This window comes from Lepidochelys kempii, chromosome 6, assembly GCF_965140285.1.
Source record: "Lepidochelys kempii isolate rLepKem1 chromosome 6, rLepKem1.hap1, whole genome shotgun sequence".
NCBI lineage: Eukaryota > Metazoa > Chordata > Testudines > Cheloniidae > Lepidochelys > Lepidochelys kempii.
Window position 1 is genome coordinate 122,047,426 of NC_136385.1, and position 18,034 is coordinate 122,065,459.

At 45.7% G+C, this 18,034-nt stretch overlaps 1 protein-coding gene across 3 annotated transcripts in view; it reads right to left on the reverse strand.

Annotated features, from left to right (window-relative positions):
* DAAM1 (dishevelled associated activator of morphogenesis 1) overlaps positions 1-18,034 on the reverse strand; it is a 185,509-nt gene that overhangs the window by 40,291 nt on the left and 127,184 nt on the right. For all 3 annotated transcript variants that reach the window (XM_073349967.2, XM_073349968.2, XM_073349966.2), the window contains exons 5-15: positions 15,503-15,597; positions 13,173-13,506; positions 12,287-12,397; positions 12,089-12,192; positions 11,323-11,389; positions 10,537-10,654; positions 9,443-9,581; positions 8,648-8,706; positions 7,042-7,229; positions 5,876-6,178; positions 5,486-5,593 (exon numbers count right to left, since the gene is read on the reverse strand). In XM_073349967.2, coding sequence (XP_073206068.2) covers positions 5,486-5,593; positions 5,876-6,178; positions 7,042-7,229; positions 8,648-8,706; positions 9,443-9,581; positions 10,537-10,654; positions 11,323-11,389; positions 12,089-12,192; positions 12,287-12,397; positions 13,173-13,506; positions 15,503-15,597 — 1,626 coding nt within the window. The remainder of the gene's footprint in view (positions 1-5,485; positions 5,594-5,875; positions 6,179-7,041; positions 7,230-8,647; positions 8,707-9,442; positions 9,582-10,536; positions 10,655-11,322; positions 11,390-12,088; positions 12,193-12,286; positions 12,398-13,172; positions 13,507-15,502; positions 15,598-18,034) is intronic.

Consider the following 18,034-nt stretch of genomic DNA (forward strand, 5'->3'; position numbering starts at 1 on the left):
CTGAATCTTGCTTTCAGCTTTGTTGGGGGTGGGGGTCAGTATTCCTTCCTCTCCCTCAAGATTCAGTGCATTTCTCAGGAAATCTGCTTGGTACACAGGGAAGGGGATAAATTGGTGAGAAGAGGTATGGGGAGTTGGGTCCCAATCCGTAATTAATTTTTACCACTGGGAGTGGTCCCATTGGCACATGCCTAAATCTTTGTGGGTCTAGACCCTTGGAATGCATGTCTGCACGGGTGTCTAGAATGTACGAAAGGGAAAGTGACAGGCACCAAATCAATATACAAACTGCCTTAGTGGTTTTTTTTTTTTTTATTCTTAGAAAACTTGCATGGGCCAATTCAGATCGATCCTATGCAGCTCTGCCTTGCACAGCCACGATTTAACTCCATGGGTTACCCAACTCTGGAAGAACTCTCAGGAGCATCATTTCACACAAATAAGCTGTTCCTGAGCAGCTTCCCTAATGAGTTGGGCACAAAGGATGCCCAAAACTTTTTTTTATTTTTTAAACATTCCCAGACTTGAGCCCCCCGCAAACATTCAGTGAGAGCACAGCTCAGCAAGGATAAAAGCAGTTATAAGAACGTTGTAATCATCTCCAAGGAAGCATTGCATTCCTGGGATATTTTAAATCAATCCAAAGACGTTAAGGTATGGAAATGCAGTTACAGCTCCCAAACAACCTTCACTCTGTCCTCTAATGAGGTCATGAAGGTGGAGAAGAGGGTTAAAGAGAAACCGATTTCTTTCTTTACAAAAATCCTCCATCTAATCAGTCCCCTCAAACCCTTAATTCTAATCTTAAAGTATTTGCATGGTACCCAGGGGAGGGGATCCCTCTCTCCACTTTGCTTTATTAAAGGGGAACTATTTCCTAGCTTCAGGGATAAACTCTCAGCCCAAAAAAGCTCTGAAAGACCTGTTCTATTCTGTCCTATCTAGGTTCTTATACCATTCTCATCATGGTAGTAACCATAGGCCATGGGAGGTGTGTGTATGGGAGAGGGGCAAATCAGGCCAGGACCTGACCACTTTTTGGCCAGGCCACAGCACCACTCAATCAAATGTGGCCGTGGCCACCTCTCTATCATGACTTAGGGGCGACTAGGCCAAATTTCAGAGTGGGTGGCGTTGTAACCTGATGTGCGTGGGAGTCAGAGGCGAGGTGAATCTGGGAGCTGTTTGAGGTAAGTGCCGCCTGGAGCCTGCACCCCTGGGGCCCACCCGCGCCCCAACCCCTACCCTGATCTCCCCGCCACCCTCTGACCCCTTCGATTCCAGCCCGGCGCACCCTCCTGCACCCCAAATCCCTCACCCCCAGCCCCACCCTAGAGCCTGTACTCCCAGCCAGAGCCCTCATACACCCCTGTGCCCCAATCCCCTGCCCCATCCTGGAGCCCCCTCCCACACTCTGAACCCCTCGGTCCCAGCCTGGAGCACCCTCTTACACCCCAAACCCCTCATCCCCAGCCCCACCCCAGAGCCCACACCTCCAGCCGGAGCCCTCATCCCTCCCCCCGCATCCCAATCCCCTGCTCCACCCCGAAGTCCCCTCCCACACCTTGAACTCCTCATTTCTGGCCCCACCCCAGAGCCCGCACCCCCAGCCAGAGCCTTCACCCCCTCCTACACCCCAACCCCAATTTCGTGGGCATTCATGGCCCGCCATACAATTTCTATACCCAGATGTGGCCCTTGGGCCAAAAAGTTTGCCCACACCCAGGCTAGTGCTTGGCTGGTTTGCAGGCAGAATACAGTGTATCCATCTGGCTAAGCAGGTTTTGAGAGAGAGAGAAAGAGAGAGAGTGTGTGTGTGTGTGTGTGTGACGGGGGTGGGGGGGGAGGGTGCGGAAGGACCATGCATAGCAGGGCAAAAATAAAAAAGCCAGACAAATGCTGCAAGTGTGCAGAAATGGTTCATAATTCTTTTCCATAAAGACAGACAACACACACAGAGCTACACAGGCATATGCCATTTTGTAACTGTGCTGAAATGGAACGTCCTTGGATGTGGATATTTCAGGGAGTGCAGATTAAATAAATACAGGGTGGCACAAAACGGGTTATTTACAAAGCCAGGATCTGAGGACCTTCAGACCACAGCGCAAAGTTCATTTTTTCCCCCAGGCATTTGAAAGGGAAGGGAATTTGGCAGGGGTGAGGAAGATGAAGGCTGTAAATGGGGAGTAATTGCTGGAGGAAGATTTGGCCTCGAGTGGCCTGGTTTGTTGGTGGTAGTATATTGAAAGGCACTGTTCCAAATATAACTAAAGTGGAACAGAACTCAGATTTCCTGACTCCCAGTCCTGTGCTTTGGCCAAATGACCACTTGCCCCGCCCTGGCCCTTACTGATGCTGCTCTCCAGCTGTGCTTAATGCCTTATGTACTATTACTATTCATCATGGTCACTTGAAAGCAACATTACCACCTAGCTGAGGTCCAAAATCTGGGTTCTGTCACAAAAATGATTTTGCAGAAAACAATATGTCCCCTGAACTATAGTCAGAGATGGGTCTTGAAATGTGTCCCCTCCAATTTCACAACATTCCTTTGAGAGATCAGAGACTCCAATGTAAGAGCCCTGTGGACACAGACCAGAAAGTTCAGCTGATCCATGTAGGTTCCACTGTCCAAGCAGAGTGATGTGCCAGAAGCCGCTGAAATGCTCTACTAATGGCAAAAAAAGTAATATTGATGTTAATTAACCCTTTACCTGTATTAGTCAGTGGTGTGTTACCAGTAACAGGGATTTGTGTTCTTAAAATCTTGAGAGAATCCCTCTAAATACTGCTGAGTATTTTGAAATATTTTAAGACAAATACATAAATATTCGATGTTCTCAACATTGTTCTCTACGTGCAGGGGTGTGTGTACACACACAGAGCAAGAACGCATGCACACAATGTTGAGAACACAATTTAATTGAAATATGCAAAGGATGCACCATGCTCGGGCGTGGGTGATCATTTATACACCCAGTCACTTCTGAGAGTCACAGGCAACAGATACACACCCTTCAGGGAAGGAACACCATTCCTTTCTGCTTTCCTGACCTTCCCCAACACTGCTTATTTCAATGTCTTGTGCCAGCCCCTCCCCAGCCTTTTGCTTTACTATGACAAATTCCTCATTCACCCAAAAAGTTTGACTTTGATGAATTCCTGATTTCCCCCCCCCCCCCACTCACTCTCAAAGCTCCTTTTGATTCTAGCTCCTCTCTAGAACTATCCACATTTCAACGCTCACCAGTACCCATCTACTCAGGCTGAGCAGACTTGGCAGCAACGGCTGTTCAGAAGTGCTGGAGAACGTGTTTCGCTGGTCATGTCTCCAGCCTCTATGCGTTCTGGTGCCGGGAGGTATTGAGAGCCCTTTCAAAACATCTTTGGTCCATGCTCTGTGCTTTATCTTTCATTACTATCACCTGCTCTCCCAACCAGGCCATTGGCATTAGTTACAGATCAATGGCTGCTCAAATTAGGTGTTTTTGTCCCTCCTGAGCCCTCCTCTCCAGAGCATTTGAAATATTCCCTACATATATTGGCTCTACAGCCAATGCAGCTATTTGAGGCTTCATCCAGCTGTACTGTCAGCTGAGAGACAAATTATTTTTAACCCTCTGCCTTGTAATAGTCTCATATCTAATCTACCTGTGGATTAACTGGCTCACACTGATAGCTAGGAGGACAAAGACACAAGCTACCCACTAGCTCTCCAGTTCTTGCTTCCCTCCCATTTCTTATTCCTCTCTCACCTTCCACTGTGCCACGAACCTTTTTGCAGACTATTCTACAAATTCAAGAATGGAACCCAACTGCACCTTCATCAAACTTAAAGCAAGGGGGAACGAATCACGCTTAGTGACCTGCTTCAAAATACACTCTCGCTGTGCTTCCTTTTCTTAGGGAACTCTCGACCTCTGCCCTGTTCTAATCTGGCGGTGATCTCTACCTTGATTAGCATCAGAAAGAAATTAAGCTTCTTACAGAAGGTGCATGTTTATCTGTTGAATCCACTTGTTCCCTGCAAAGTCCCTCTGCACCAGCAACTAGCAGAACACCCACTGATCATTCTGGACAACTGACTAGGCAGAGTTCACCACGCTTAGCGCTATGAATTCCCCTGCAGTCCCATCTCTTTTGGCAGCTCTCAGTCTCTGTTGACCCTCATACCACATTAAAAATCTCCATCTCTTGCCCATCCATGCCCCCAGTTCAGGAAAGCAGGTGTCTATCCTTATGTACTGAAGTTATTTGCTGAAACAGTCTGTAGCAGGGTGGTTACCCGCTCCTGCCCTGTGGGGCTTAACAGCCAGCCCTGGGAGAGAGCCAGGGCTGAGGGCAAGAAAAGCTAGGCTGAGTGGGGAAATGGCCACAGCTGGGACATGCCCCAATCAGGCCGCAGCTGGGCCTATAAAGGGGTTGCTAGGCTGAAGCTTACCCATTCTCTCTCTGCATTCAGATAGGGAAGGGCCTGGCTGCAGGGACCTGAGGGAATACCTAGAGTGGAGCAGGGCTGAGGGGGAAAGGCCTTGGGAGCAGGGGAGCTCCGGCCTGGAAACCCCCAGGCTGAGAGGCCTAGATTAGGGCCTATTAGGTACTGGAGTTGCAAGGGGGCAGCCCATGGGTAAATATAGGCAGCAGATCCAAACCCCCTTGCCTGTGATGAGTGGCTGAGACACACAGCAGTCTGCCCCGGGGAGTGGGGCTAAGCGATGACTAGCAGTAGCCAAGACTGAGGCGAGGTGGGGGTAGTGGGTGGGGGTTCCCTGCGGAGGGGAGACCCTCAGGGATTGTTGGGGTTTACTGCCAGGGGTCAGCACTCCAGTGGGAGGGGGCTCCGGGCCCTGGGAGGTACTGGGGCCGGCGGTAAGGTGGATCACGAGACAGCAGAGGGCGCTCCAGAGGCTGATGAGCTAATTCCCAAGGACAACCAGCAGGAAGCGCTGGGTGAGTCCAGCTCTATTACACTGTCCCATAAGGCTTATAACAAATTAAAATTAAAAGCTGAGACTTGTTTGCAGTATCATTTTTTGTTTAATACTCAAACTTCACTCTGGGCTTGCTAAAAAAATAAGGAATGAGATCCACACATGGCTTGAGACAGACATGAATTTTCAGCCCAATATGTAGAAGTGAAGCATTTGCTCTTAGAAGTGATCCAAAAACATGACTACATTGTAACCACATCTGTGTGTTATTTTTAACCATTCCCAATAATTTCTTTTGCGATCCATCTTCCTTACATGCCTCCGCTTACACTGTAAAGCATGCAGTCAGGTGTGTATGCGGTGTGAATAGATCTGTATCAGGCAGCTAACCAACGTTTAAATGCAAAACACAGGCATGCACTGGGAGTGTGAACCAGCTGAGCTGACAAGTTAAAATGGCATTAGGGTGAAATAATGATAAAATGTATCTTCTGAGATCACATCTGACATGGAATGATTGAATCTGTGCAACACACACACCAGACCATTACCTGCTGTCTCTGGTAAGCAGAGAACGTCCTTTCAAGGTCTTCAAGATCAAGGATTTTAAACACTTTTGCATCATCAATATCAGTCCACACGGTGCCTGCCAGCTTGTTCTGAAACATACCAACGTTATTAGATGCTAGGTTTCTTGATCACAGTGAAATCGGCCGTTTCAAACACTGCTGACACGTGGTACATCACGCGCCGCCCTCAGTTATATGAATAGGCTACATAGACCACGCATCACTCGTCCCAGATACCTGCACAAAGGTCAAGCGATGGAGCGAGACTCTTTTCCTTGCTAGGAAAACAAAATCATTTAACGGTCGGATCCATGATCTCTTTATGGAGAAGAAAGTGGCATGTCAAACAGCAAGTGAGAACGCAGGGCTTACCTCAGGCAGCTTAGACCAGTTGAAGGATTTGAGGGCATTCGTCGGCTGTGGGATGTTTTTCTTTTTGAGGGCTGAGCCCAGCGGTGCTCCAGGAGGCGGGGTTATCCCGCCTAGGGGAGGGGGGCCAGGTGGAGGGGGTGGGCCACCAGGAGGGGGAGGTGGGGGCGGCGGAGGAAGGATTCCACCAGGTAGAGGGGGTGGAGGAGGGGGAAGAAGGGCTCCTACAGCCTGAGAAGGTAAAGGTCCACCAGGTGCTCCAGGTGGCAACGGGGGCCCTCCTGGAACAGGAGCAAATATTGTCCTCTGAAAGAGAGAGAACGAGCGTAGTTACAAAAGGGGGCTACAGTCAATCATTTTAAGCCCTTATGCACATTAACCTAGACCAGGTGCTGCTCACAGAGGGCTCTGTTAGTTAAGATGGATGTCAAGAGCTGACACATTCTTAAAGAATCAGGAAACCAGTTTAGGATGTCCTGCACTTCCCGGCAAAGGTCCAGGACAGGGCATCGGGATAGCTGCCATCCTGGAAGACACTGGAGATTGAACTGGGCACCTCCTGGAAGGCATGAGTCTCTACAGCTTGAGCTAAAGAGCAAGGCTCCATTGCTGTGTGTTGTATCCAGCTGACATCCTCAGAGGATGGATACAGAGCGTTGGGGTGGCCAAGGGATTACATATCTCCTCTAGAAGCTCGGCTTGAGCACCAGAGGCCCCTAGCAGTTTGAATCCCCAAAGGGCCACTATTTACATCCACCATCTTGACGGACACCTGGGATTGAACCAGGGACTTCCAAAGTTAAAAGCACGGGTCTACAGCTTCAGCTAAGGTGCTAGGCCAGTAGCTGGTAGCTGTAATGGATTCACATCCTGTTTAACTTCCAGTTGACCCAAAATGGGTTTCTATGTAAAAGAGCATCTAACAAGCCTACATGGGAGGCAACCAAGGAACAAGGCAATAGCCATCGGCCTAATAAGGCTATTTCCAAGGTTTAAAGCTGTCCCTTCTCCAATTAACTACAACTCTGATTTCTTGCAAACACAGTTGGGCCTTTCCCACACTCAAGACAGTTTTGTATCCAGATTTCTTCATCTACATTCTCTGTTTACTGCAGTGAGAGAGAATCTGGAACTGCACCATAAATGGGAAGTTTGTAGCGTGCCCTTACCCTATTCAGCTCATGGAGCTGTGCTGTGAGGTCTGCCACCTGTTGCTTGACGTGCTTGTGCTCTGTGGACTCTTTTTCGAGTTTCTCTTTCATCTTACTTAAGGTCTGCATCATCTCCTCTTTCTCCTGAGTCTTGGCATCGCACTCTCTCTCCTTCTTTTCCAATTTCTGCTGAAGCTCGTTGTGTTCTAGCCCCCCCGCCCCCAAAAAATTTCATGAAGTCACTTAACTACACGTTCTTCCTGATGGCAAACTATACACATACACGCGCACGTGTGCACCAGAATAAAATCCTTGATTTCAAAAGAAAAAGTAAAGCCAACAACAAAGAGAAAGGAAAGATTGTTGAGTCAACAGGACAAACTAGGACCATTTACTTCCCTTCCCCCCTTGTGCAAAGGGCATTAACCCCTTCTCAAACATGATGGCCAGGACTAGCCACTGTATTTAGTGTGACTTTAAGACAGATCATACACAGCGACAAGGAGTTCGCCAATGAACTTTTCTTTTTCTTAAGTTACACACAAACAGGGTGAAATCCTGAGCCTACTGAAGTCAATGGCAAATCTCCCATTGATTTCAATAGCGCCAGGATTTTATCCTTAGTATTGCTGAGAACAGTAGCTTTGGAGAGGTCATAAGTCAGACTCTCTCAACCACTGATGTAGATATCAACACTGATATTTCAGGCTTTTGTGCCTGATACTGTAGTCTAGGCTGCCCTGCCTTAATTTAGCCCCCTATTCAGCAAAGCTCTTAACTTTAGCCACCTAAACCCATTAGAGTCAATGGGACTTAGGCACATGCTTAAGTGCTTTGCTGAATCAAGAGAAGCCTCCCTGCTGGGCCCAGATGTCCCACTGTTACCCATCCTGTTAATTCTGCCATAAACATCTAATCCACAATGTACCAAGAACTAGTTCTTCTGCTCACAAGACCAGGTTTTGGAGTACCCCAAGTTTAAGCGAGGGTTAAACGACGGTGCATAACTGAATGGGAGGCGGTGAGACTGTCGAGCTGAGGTCCCACGGCAGTAAAATAGCATGGCTGGGCCCGGAAAGTCAGGGACCTACATTGCTGTACCAAGGGAGATAAAGAGCAGGCTTGCTCTTGACTAGCAGAGCATTTAAAATGGATTTAATTTACATGCCATATTAGAACATGACACTCGAGATTTTTCCACCAAAACATTTCCCCAAATGCAAAAGAACAGTGTTTCAACCAAAACTAAAAATTCTTCAGAAAATTCATATTTTGGTCTAAGTGGGGGTTTTTTGGGTTTTTTTTGGACAAAAAAAAGTTGAAAAACATTGGGTTTCAGTTTTTCAATAATAAAACCAATACATTTTAACTGAAAACAGACTTTTGTCCTCAAAATTTCTTGTAAAAAAATAAATTGGCATTTTTGACCATCTCTAGTCATGGGCACTATGGATATAGCATAGTTTTAACCTAGTTAGATGCACAACTCCCACTGATAAAAATCAGTGAAGATTCCAGTTTGCGTGTGCATGCGTGTGTGTATACACACGCACACACTTTATCTTAAGTTATGTATGTACGTATTAGATTTAAACTTAATATTTTATATTTTTCTGTCATTCACCTTTTCGCATTTTTTCTGCTTGCTCTTTCCACTGCTTAACTTCATTTTCATTAACTAACCTAAAAAGAATAGAAAAGTAAGTTTAGGAAATAATCTAACATAGAAAATAATACAAAAAGCAATAAACGAGATTAAAGTTGTGTGTAGACTGCAAAATAGCATTTGCAAATACTTGTTGAATACAAATCCCAAACTGACTTCACTGGTGTTGAGAACATCTTCTATTTGCTTTCATGAACATTCATACTGGCAAATTTTTGTTTGCCAAGTCTTTGCACGGCCATCTTGAAAGCTCTGTGGGTTTTGGAGTCACTCAGTTAGGAGACAGAAATGACCTTCAGTTTAGGTGGCCAATCACCGTACAAATACAATTATGAATAAGGAATACAGGAAAGAATAGCCAGAGGAAATAGTTCATGGGCAATCCATAGGCTGAGCATGGTTCATAGGCACATTTTATTGAGTAAGTTCAAACAAACAAATTCCTAAATATCAAAGTCTACCATACAGAATACACAAACGGGAAGAGGGACTATATTAAATATCATTCCCCACAAACAGTTCACCCTGCTCTACTTCAGATGTTCAAGAACAGAAGGCTGAAAAGCAAAGTCCACTTTCAAGTTATTAAATACTAAGCTGTTTAAAGGAAAACTAAGAGCAGATTGCTAAAGCTGCCTTGAGTGCGTGAATTAACCTTATAGCTTTAACAGATCACAGCCACTTCAAAACACAGCATTAGGACAACTACTTGTCCTCTGAGCATACTGTTCCCAAAGGAGGCCACGCACTTACATCCGGACGACATTTTTAATATTAAAGTTTTCCAAGGGAGTGGAGTCGGGGTCCTGCCCTTTGTCATTCTGTATGACTATTTGCTGTACAATCCTATCAAGCAGTAGCCAGTACTGGACAGTGTTGCCGGTTCTTTTAACTAAAAAGAGAAAGAGAATAAGTAGTAGTGGGAGAGAAAGAAACAAAAAAGTAAGGGGTTTTTGGAAGCTGCTTTTCCACCGCATCAAACGGAACCACACAAGCATGCATTTGTAAAAATAAAAGTTTATTTACAGTGTGTCTAGAGGCCCCACCTGAGATCAGGCTGCTGCTGTTAGGCATTGTAAGATACACAGAGTTTCTGTCACAAAAAGCTTAAAATCTAAGGGTGGGTCCACACTTGCGTTGGTGTGTAGAGTACAGACACTGCATGCCCAACTAGCACAGAAATAAATCGCAGTGTAGACAGTCAGGCACTGCTTAGGTGAGCAGAGACATGCCTGACTCTTACGGTATGTGTCCACCCTACATTGCTCTCTACACATCCAAGCAGTGCCTCCAGTGACTACTCTGCTATTTTTAGCAATGTCGTGTCCAGTTGTATGAGCCTTTCCCTGCCACAGTGAAAGGCTCTCGCAGTGGGGAAAGGCTCTGGCAGTTCCCTACCCCTACCAGAGCCTTTCCAGGGTGCACGTAGCTACACACTGCAGCGTGGATGCAGCCTGCCTTTTGCTGCGGCGGGTAGCTACGCTGACCCCTATATGTCACAAGTGTAAACAAGGCTTCAACAGAGAAGACAGATAGGGAAAGTGACTTGGCCAAGATCACACAGTAGGTCAGTGGCAGATCTGGAACTAGAAGCCAGGTCTCCCAATTCCCAATCTAGTACTCCGCCCACTTCTGCACTCCGCCTCTCCCCATGCTAGCTTTAGTTTGCTGCCAAAGATTAAGAAATTAAAAGGCATTCATATTGTATTATGCATTGTGTACAGTAATTGCTCTATTTCAGCTCCAGGTAAAATCAGAGATTTTCTGGCAGGGCTGAATACAAAGCCACATGCAACATCAATTCCTTATGCCCTCCTGAAGGGCTGTAAATGGATTTGTCTACTCACAAGGCATTTGGAGACAGTGATGAAGGATAGACATAAAGTGCGGATACGCTTCTGTGTGAGTCAGCCTCTTCCTCGTCAGTTCAAACATCTGAGTGGCACTCTTCGTGTCTACGTGAACCTATGGAACAAATTCAACTCAAAAGGTAAAAATAAAAAACGCAGACCCAATGATGCTACTTCGCATTTTCACAGCTCTCCCAATGGCAGGTCAACAAGCCAAAGAGAACTTGAGCCAACCAGCTCGGTGCTAGAGCACTGCATGAAAGACAAAGGACGTAATCTAAAAAATAAATTAATAAAATAATATGAAATGGGTAGGACACAATCTACCCTAGGATCAGTCTATTTAGGTACTTATATGGGTCAGTCAAAGTATTTCAGTGCCTTAACATTTATGAATTTATCCTCAACACACCCCTGGCTAGGTAAGAAAGTATCATCATTCCAAGAAGAAACCAGGGCACAGGGCAGATTAAATGACTTGCTGGAGGTTGCACCAGGAGCCTGTAACTGAGCTAGGAACTCGCGAATCCCATCCCATTGTCCTACTGCCTCTTCCATACAAGAATACTTTCCAAATATCAGTCCATGTAGACTGCAACCCTCTCTGATGCAAGTATTATCCCCATTTTACAGAAAGGGCACAGAAGCAGAGAACGAATAAGTGGTTTTCCCAACATCAATTCAGAATTCAGGCTTCCCCACAATCTCCCAATTTTAACCAAGACCACAATATGCTGATTTCAAACAAACAACAATAATTACAACAATAGGCAGCATACATACTAGTTCAAATCTTTTGGCAAATTCCAGTTCATCTTCATTTCTAAGCATTTCAAAAAAATCTAAATGCCTGGTGGGGAAGAAAAAACAAACAATTTGGAAAACAGATATTTAAAATAGCACTTATAAGATAGATAAGAGTAATCAACTGATTTGAAGGGTTTCAAAATCAATAATTAGCAATGATTTTCTAGAGAATACCAGCAACATCTGCAAATTTAAACAGTAATAGCAAAAACGTCAGTTATCAGAGTAAGGCCTGTCAGCTATACACTCCAAAATGCTTAAGAACACCTTAGTCAGATTTTGGTCTGGTTAAGTATCATAGTAATGTTCTCTCTCTCTGACAGCCCTATGGAAGAAGGAAAAATTATGCTCAGACAAACTAGGGGTGAAACTCACAAGGTCTATAACGCCACTTAAAAATTTAAAATTAGGGTGAAGTGGATTAAGATTAGGGTGAAGATAGGCCCTGAGCCTGCCCTCTGCACAGGGGTGAATTTCACCCTAGATGGCTGAGAAGTGTAAGCTTTCAACGTGCATAACAATGGGGCAGGTGCTGAGTAAACCTCCATTAACTTCAGTGCGGTTTAAGCAGACTTTTGCCAAATGTTATACTACATGGATTCTGCTTAGAGCCAAAGAATCTAGAAACATGTGGCTGTCACTCTGAGCACCGGCGAGGGAGTCCTTAAAAAGAGGAAGCTGGCCCCCAAGAAAAGGATGAATCCAGCAGATGAGCTGCAAGTTATGGAATAGTTTTCCTCACCTGTCTAACGTTGAATTTTCATGCTCCCTTAGTTTATCAATGACTGGTTGAATTCCCAGCATTAGAAATTCATATCTAAGATGGAGTCTGAAATCCAGACTTTCCTGAAAAGAAAAGACAAAGGGTGAACATTGCAGGACGCAGCTCTACTAAAACTCTATTTGAAAGAGCCCCCACAAAGAGCCACACACAACTTACCACTCCAGCCCCTTGGCTCAGGACCGCGTTAATGAAGGACATGATGGCTGTCTTTAAATTCACTTCGTCTCGATACCTTCCCGTGCTTTTATCCAAGTCATTCATCAGCGTCTGCCAAACAGACCGATATGCCACAGGGTGAAAAAATGCACCGCAGAAACAACAAACCACGAAGATTTGAATGACTCGTTTGTGGGCTCCCAGAAACCTGATGAGCCCCATGCACTTCTGATAATGGTAACCCATTTACAGGGTTTAAATGGCTAGACACACACTTCTACAGCTGTATAGTGCTGCTTAACATTCCCTGCCTTGACATATACTGCTAATGTCAAATTGTTACATCATATCTTCCGGGGGTGTTATAGTCCTGGAGCTTTAAGATTCTAGTTGCTCTGCAAAAGCAAGTTAGTTTGTTTTATTTCCTTATAAACCAGTAACTCTTATTCAATGGAATTCAGCTTGCAGGACAGCGGGGATTTTCAGGCTCCAAGACTACATCCGGCCTCTGCCAGGTAAAACACGGAGATGCAGGGGAGAGCCCCAGTTCCAATTCCCTGGTTTTCTGCTCAGCCCTGGCTCATACCAGAGCAACTCAGGGGGTACTCTAACTTGCACTATCTGGCAATGGTCCCCAAAAGGCTATCCCCTGGCTGGAGACGGCCAGAGTGCGTTGTGCCCTGGCCTCGCCCACTCTCCATGTGCCCCCTGAGAAAGAGGTGCAGGAGGTGTCTCTGAGTAGCTAGGGGCTTGCATCCGATTTCCAATCGGATAGCACAAGGGGAACAGAGCAGGGCAGGGCAGATGATCTTTCCCCTCACAAACACCGTGTAAACCTGAGGAAAGGAGTTTATGAAGCATGAAGAGAAAACGGAAGACCATGTACCTGAAAGCGAGTCCTTTCGCTGGCGTATTTCTGGTAGTGCAGCATGGCCTCCAATACCTTTTTGTGGCCCCCAGGAACCAGGCACACAGCGCCCATGATTTCCAGCACTGCCACCTTTGTCTTTATGTTCTCGGTGCTCAGACTCTGAGCAATTACATTAATACTCTCTGGATGGGCCAGGACATGAGCCCGTCCTTGAGAGTTGTTCATTAGTGCTTTTATACACCCAATGAGAGAGGTATGTATTCGAGACTCTGAGGTCTCATAGTCCATGCTTTTCAGAAAGTTCAGAATACACGTCAAGCCATCCAAGTCGATAAATCTGGTTACAAACCTGTCACGAAGAATATCACATTAAAACCAATGGAAAGAATCCCTTGATCTACACATTAGACTGTATTGCATTTGTTAACTCACTCAAATGATGCCATGTATGGCAGGTGCATTCTCTCCTGGCAGAAGGTACCTGCTAAATGGATGAACACACAAAGAGCATGCTGTTGATTCCAGTGTATGGTAACAGACAATGGCAGATGCCCAGCAGTAAAAGGGTTAATCACAATCTGAGGGCTTGTCTAGATGGCAAATTAGCGCCTGGCAAACTGGGGGGTGTAAATCTACAACACACACTAGTTTGTTGTGCATGAACTGGCCCTTTGGATCCCGTTATAGCGCACTAAAAGTGCCCGAGGGCGCTTTGATCCGCTCCTGTTTCAAAGTGGAGCAGATGAAAATGCACCAGGGAATGTTCAACATGTGGTAGCAGGGTCCACACGGCCAGTGAGCGCCTGGCACATTAGGGCGCTGCAGATTTACACTCCAGCTTGCCTCACACCAGCTCGCAGTCTCTGCAAGCCCTCAGGAGAAAGTCATTTGATACTTTTGCCACTGGCTTCACCTGGAGAATGAGGAGGCCTGAGAGTAACACTCATTTTCAGTGATGTTTAAAGCCCCTAAATCCCATTGACTTTCAATGGGGGATTTAGGCTCCTAAATCACTTGGGCACCTTTGAAAAGTTTTGCCCCAAATCAGAGGCTGGGATTTTCAAAGGCACCTAAGGAAATGAATCTCCTGGGATTTCAGTGGGAGTTGGATGCCTAATGCCATAGTCCCCTTTGGTGATGCATCCAGCTCTGTTTGTTTCACAACCTGTTTTTTAAATGTGAAGTGGAAATACTTTATGGAGCCACACACATTTGCAGCACTTTTCATACTCAAAGGGACACCCCATGAAGTAGATATTGAAGTTGGTTGAAAACTTTCCAACAAAACAGTCTTCTGCCAGAAAAATACTGATTTGATTAAATCTGAAGTGTTAGCGGGCACAGGTTGATTTCTGCAAAATTGCATTTAGAAAGGGGGGGAAATCAGTATGAAGCATTTCATTTTTTTTTTTCAGAATAACTTTCAGGGTTTTTATTATATTTTAGCAAAATATAAAATGAGTCAAAACCAAATCAAAAGGTTTTGATTGACCCAAAACAATTTTCTCCCCAAATTTTCAAGGGAAATTTGAATTTTCAAAGTGCCACTCCAATCTGGAGTGAAAGCAAAATTTCAAAAGCACAGAATTTCCTTCAAAATGGGAATTCTGGGTCCCACACAGTCCTAGTAGAGATCATCATGTCTCATCTTACAGATGAGGAGACTAAAGGAGAGCTGGTAGTCCCACAAAGTAGCTAAGGTCTGAGCTGAGATTGCAGTTCAGGACTCCGCAGCTCCAAGTCTCCTGTTCAATGCTGATTATGCCTCTCATCTATCAATAATATAAACAGATATTTCTATTTTAACAGGTTTCAGAGTAGCACCCGTGATAGTCTGTATTTGCAAAAAGAAAAAGGAGGACTTGTGGCACCTTAGAGACTAACCAATTTATTTCAGCATAAGCTTTCGTGAGCTACAGCTCACTTCATCGGATGCATTCAGTGGAAAATACAGTGGGGAGATTTATATACACAGAGAACATGCAACAATGGGTGTTACCGTACAAACTGTAACCAGAGTGATCACTTAAGGTGGGCTATTACAGTGTGTACAGTAACACCCATTGTTTCATGTTCTCTGTGTATACAAATCTCCCCACTGTATTTTCCACGGCATGCATCCGATGAAGTGAGCTGTAGCTCACGAAAGCTCATGCTCAGATAAATTTGTTAGTCTAAGGTGCCACAAGTCCTCCTTTTCTATTTTAAGATTCCTGTGTTGGACTGTGATGGAGATCAGAGTGAGCATCACCCTTTGCAATTCGGTATTTTTACAGGATGGACTAACTGCAGCTGCTTGTGTTGGAAAATGGTGGCACCAAAGCAAGGAAAGAGAAAATAATTGCCTCATTGGTTTTGTCCTCAGTGCCGTCTTCAAACTCTCTATTGTTTTATTTCTCTCCTCCTCATCTTCTTTTTCCAAAGCTATCAGCGATTTTCTCTGTAAATGGAGAAAGACAGGTTTATACAACAGGGTTCGGCTCTCTGTCAGCAGAGTAAACACATAATGACAGGTTTCAGAGTAGCAGCCGTTAGTCTGTATTCGCAAAAAGAAAAGGAGGACTTGTGGCACCTTAGAGACTAACCACTGCAATAGCAAAACGAACATTCGTTGTAATATGTAACTTTGATCGAACAGGTCACTGAGCAGATGTACCTAGTAATCGTCAAACTGTGTGCACAGTAATACTCTAGGAGGAAATATTTATTTGTATTGCAGTCGGAATAAGAGTCCCAGTCACAAACCAGGACCTCATTGTACCAGGTGGGCTACAGACACAGAACAAAAAGAAAGCTCCTGCCCTGAAAAGCTCAGGTTTTCTTTCTATTTAGTAGCCAGGAAGAACTTCATTCCAAACTCGGCAATTTAACATAACAGGCAGTGAATCTTATATCTAAAACTAGTTCCTAATTTGCATTATGGTAGCACCTTGAGGCCCCAACTGAGATCGCAGTCCCTTTGTACAACGCACATTGTAAGAATCTGCCCTTGCTATAAAGAGGCCACACTGTTGAGGCACGGGGCACTTGTAGGTTTAAATAGCGCAGATGGCGGATTCTCTGTGACTTGAAGTCTTTAAATCATAATTTGAGGACTTCAGTGTAACAGATAGAGGTTAGGGGTCTATTCCAGAAGTGGATGGATAAAGTTCTGTGGCCTGCAACGTGCAGGAGGTCAGACTAGATGATCGTGATGGTCCCTTCTGACTTATAGACTAAGTCTAATCTAAAGGTAGGACTGCACTTGGAGCTGGAAGTGTAATTTCCAGCATGAGGAGACATACCTGACCCAGCTCTGATTGAATGAGCGTGCTGAAAACAGAAGCATAGCCATGGCAGTGCAAACCGCAGGAGGGGCTAGCTGCCCTGAGTAGGATCCTGAGTTGCTAGGCCTGTCCTTGGGCGACTAACCCCTCCTGACGCTCACACCACTGCAGCGACGTGTCTATCATTAGCATGCTAGCTTGATCTGAACTAGCGCAGGTTACGTCTTCTCCAGCTGGGATTGACCCCTCCAGCATGAAGTCCAGATTTACCCTGAACAGACCAGACTAAAGATGGGAGTGGCAGCAGAGGCCCAGAGAGGAGAAGTGCCACACAGCAGGCTAGAGGCAGAACCAGGAATTGGACCCAGATCTGAAGAGTCCCATTCCCTCCCCATTGGAGGGCTCTGCCTCTCCTGCTCATGGGTAAAGGCCAATCCATTTCACCACCGGAGCTTCAGCTGCAGTTCCTTGATCATGAGATAAGGGGTGGATGTTATGCTGCATACTCAATGGACTCCGTTTACAACACAGCTGTCTCTAGATTAAAAATTCAAGCCAGTCCTTCACAGGGTAAGTGCGAGGGCAGTGCATAAAGGCTATCACTCTACACTACCCTGTCAGCAGATCTGAATGGACCAAAGGACTCTGTAGCAGAGTTGGTGTCTGAGTGGAAGTCCCTTAAATATCTGGAGCTGACACACCCTTAATTTCAGGTGCTCCACATTCATGTTGGTCCAAAAAAAGAAAAGCCTTACTAAATACTCATGGAAATAATCTGCCAGCTGTAAATAGCCCACCTTGGATTAACTATATGCTGTGGATAGGTCTATACACCGGTTGCATACATGTTTACACTATTTAGCTTTAATTTTGCTTGTGTGAAGCTTAGCAGTTGTGACCTTGTGATGGGCGCAGGCACAGCTAGAGGCATTGATACCGGCAGGCTTCCCAGGTGACCGGGAGCCTCAAATATGGACTTGGATAGGCTACTTAAATCAGCATAGGCAAGTGAGTAGTTCAGTCTTGACAGCCGGTTCAAGCCCTGGCCGCTGCTGAAGTCGCCATCCAGGGGGCAAATCAATCAGTGCACGTCACGGTGGGGCTGGGGGCATGCGAATGCTGGTCCACCGGGAACTGGGCTCACTCCATATAAACCACTCAACAGCTGCGGTTTTTCTGTCTGTCACAGATCCTGCTGGTCCCACTGAGGCAAGGAACCCTGACTGGGAAGGTAGTCCGGACTTTCCAGAGAGGCTGGCCAGATTCCAGCCATCTAGCTGGCCTTACCGCTTCCCAGATATTCATTCCTTGGCCCTCAGCAAGCCTCTGACTTCGGGGGGATCGCCCCCATTTAATAGCTAAGGAAACTGAAGTAGAGAGGGGCTAGGACCCTGATCCTCAAGCATTCAGGCACCCAACTCACACTGGTTTCAACAGGAGCTAGGGGCCTAAATACTTCTGAGGATTTGGGCCCAAATGACTTGCACATTGGCCACAGCCAGAAAGAGAAGCCAAATCTCCCGACTCCTGATCCTATGCTCTAACCACTAGAAGAGGCTCCCCTCCTTTATCTTTCTCTGTAAAATAGTAACTCCTTCTGCTTTAGTGGGG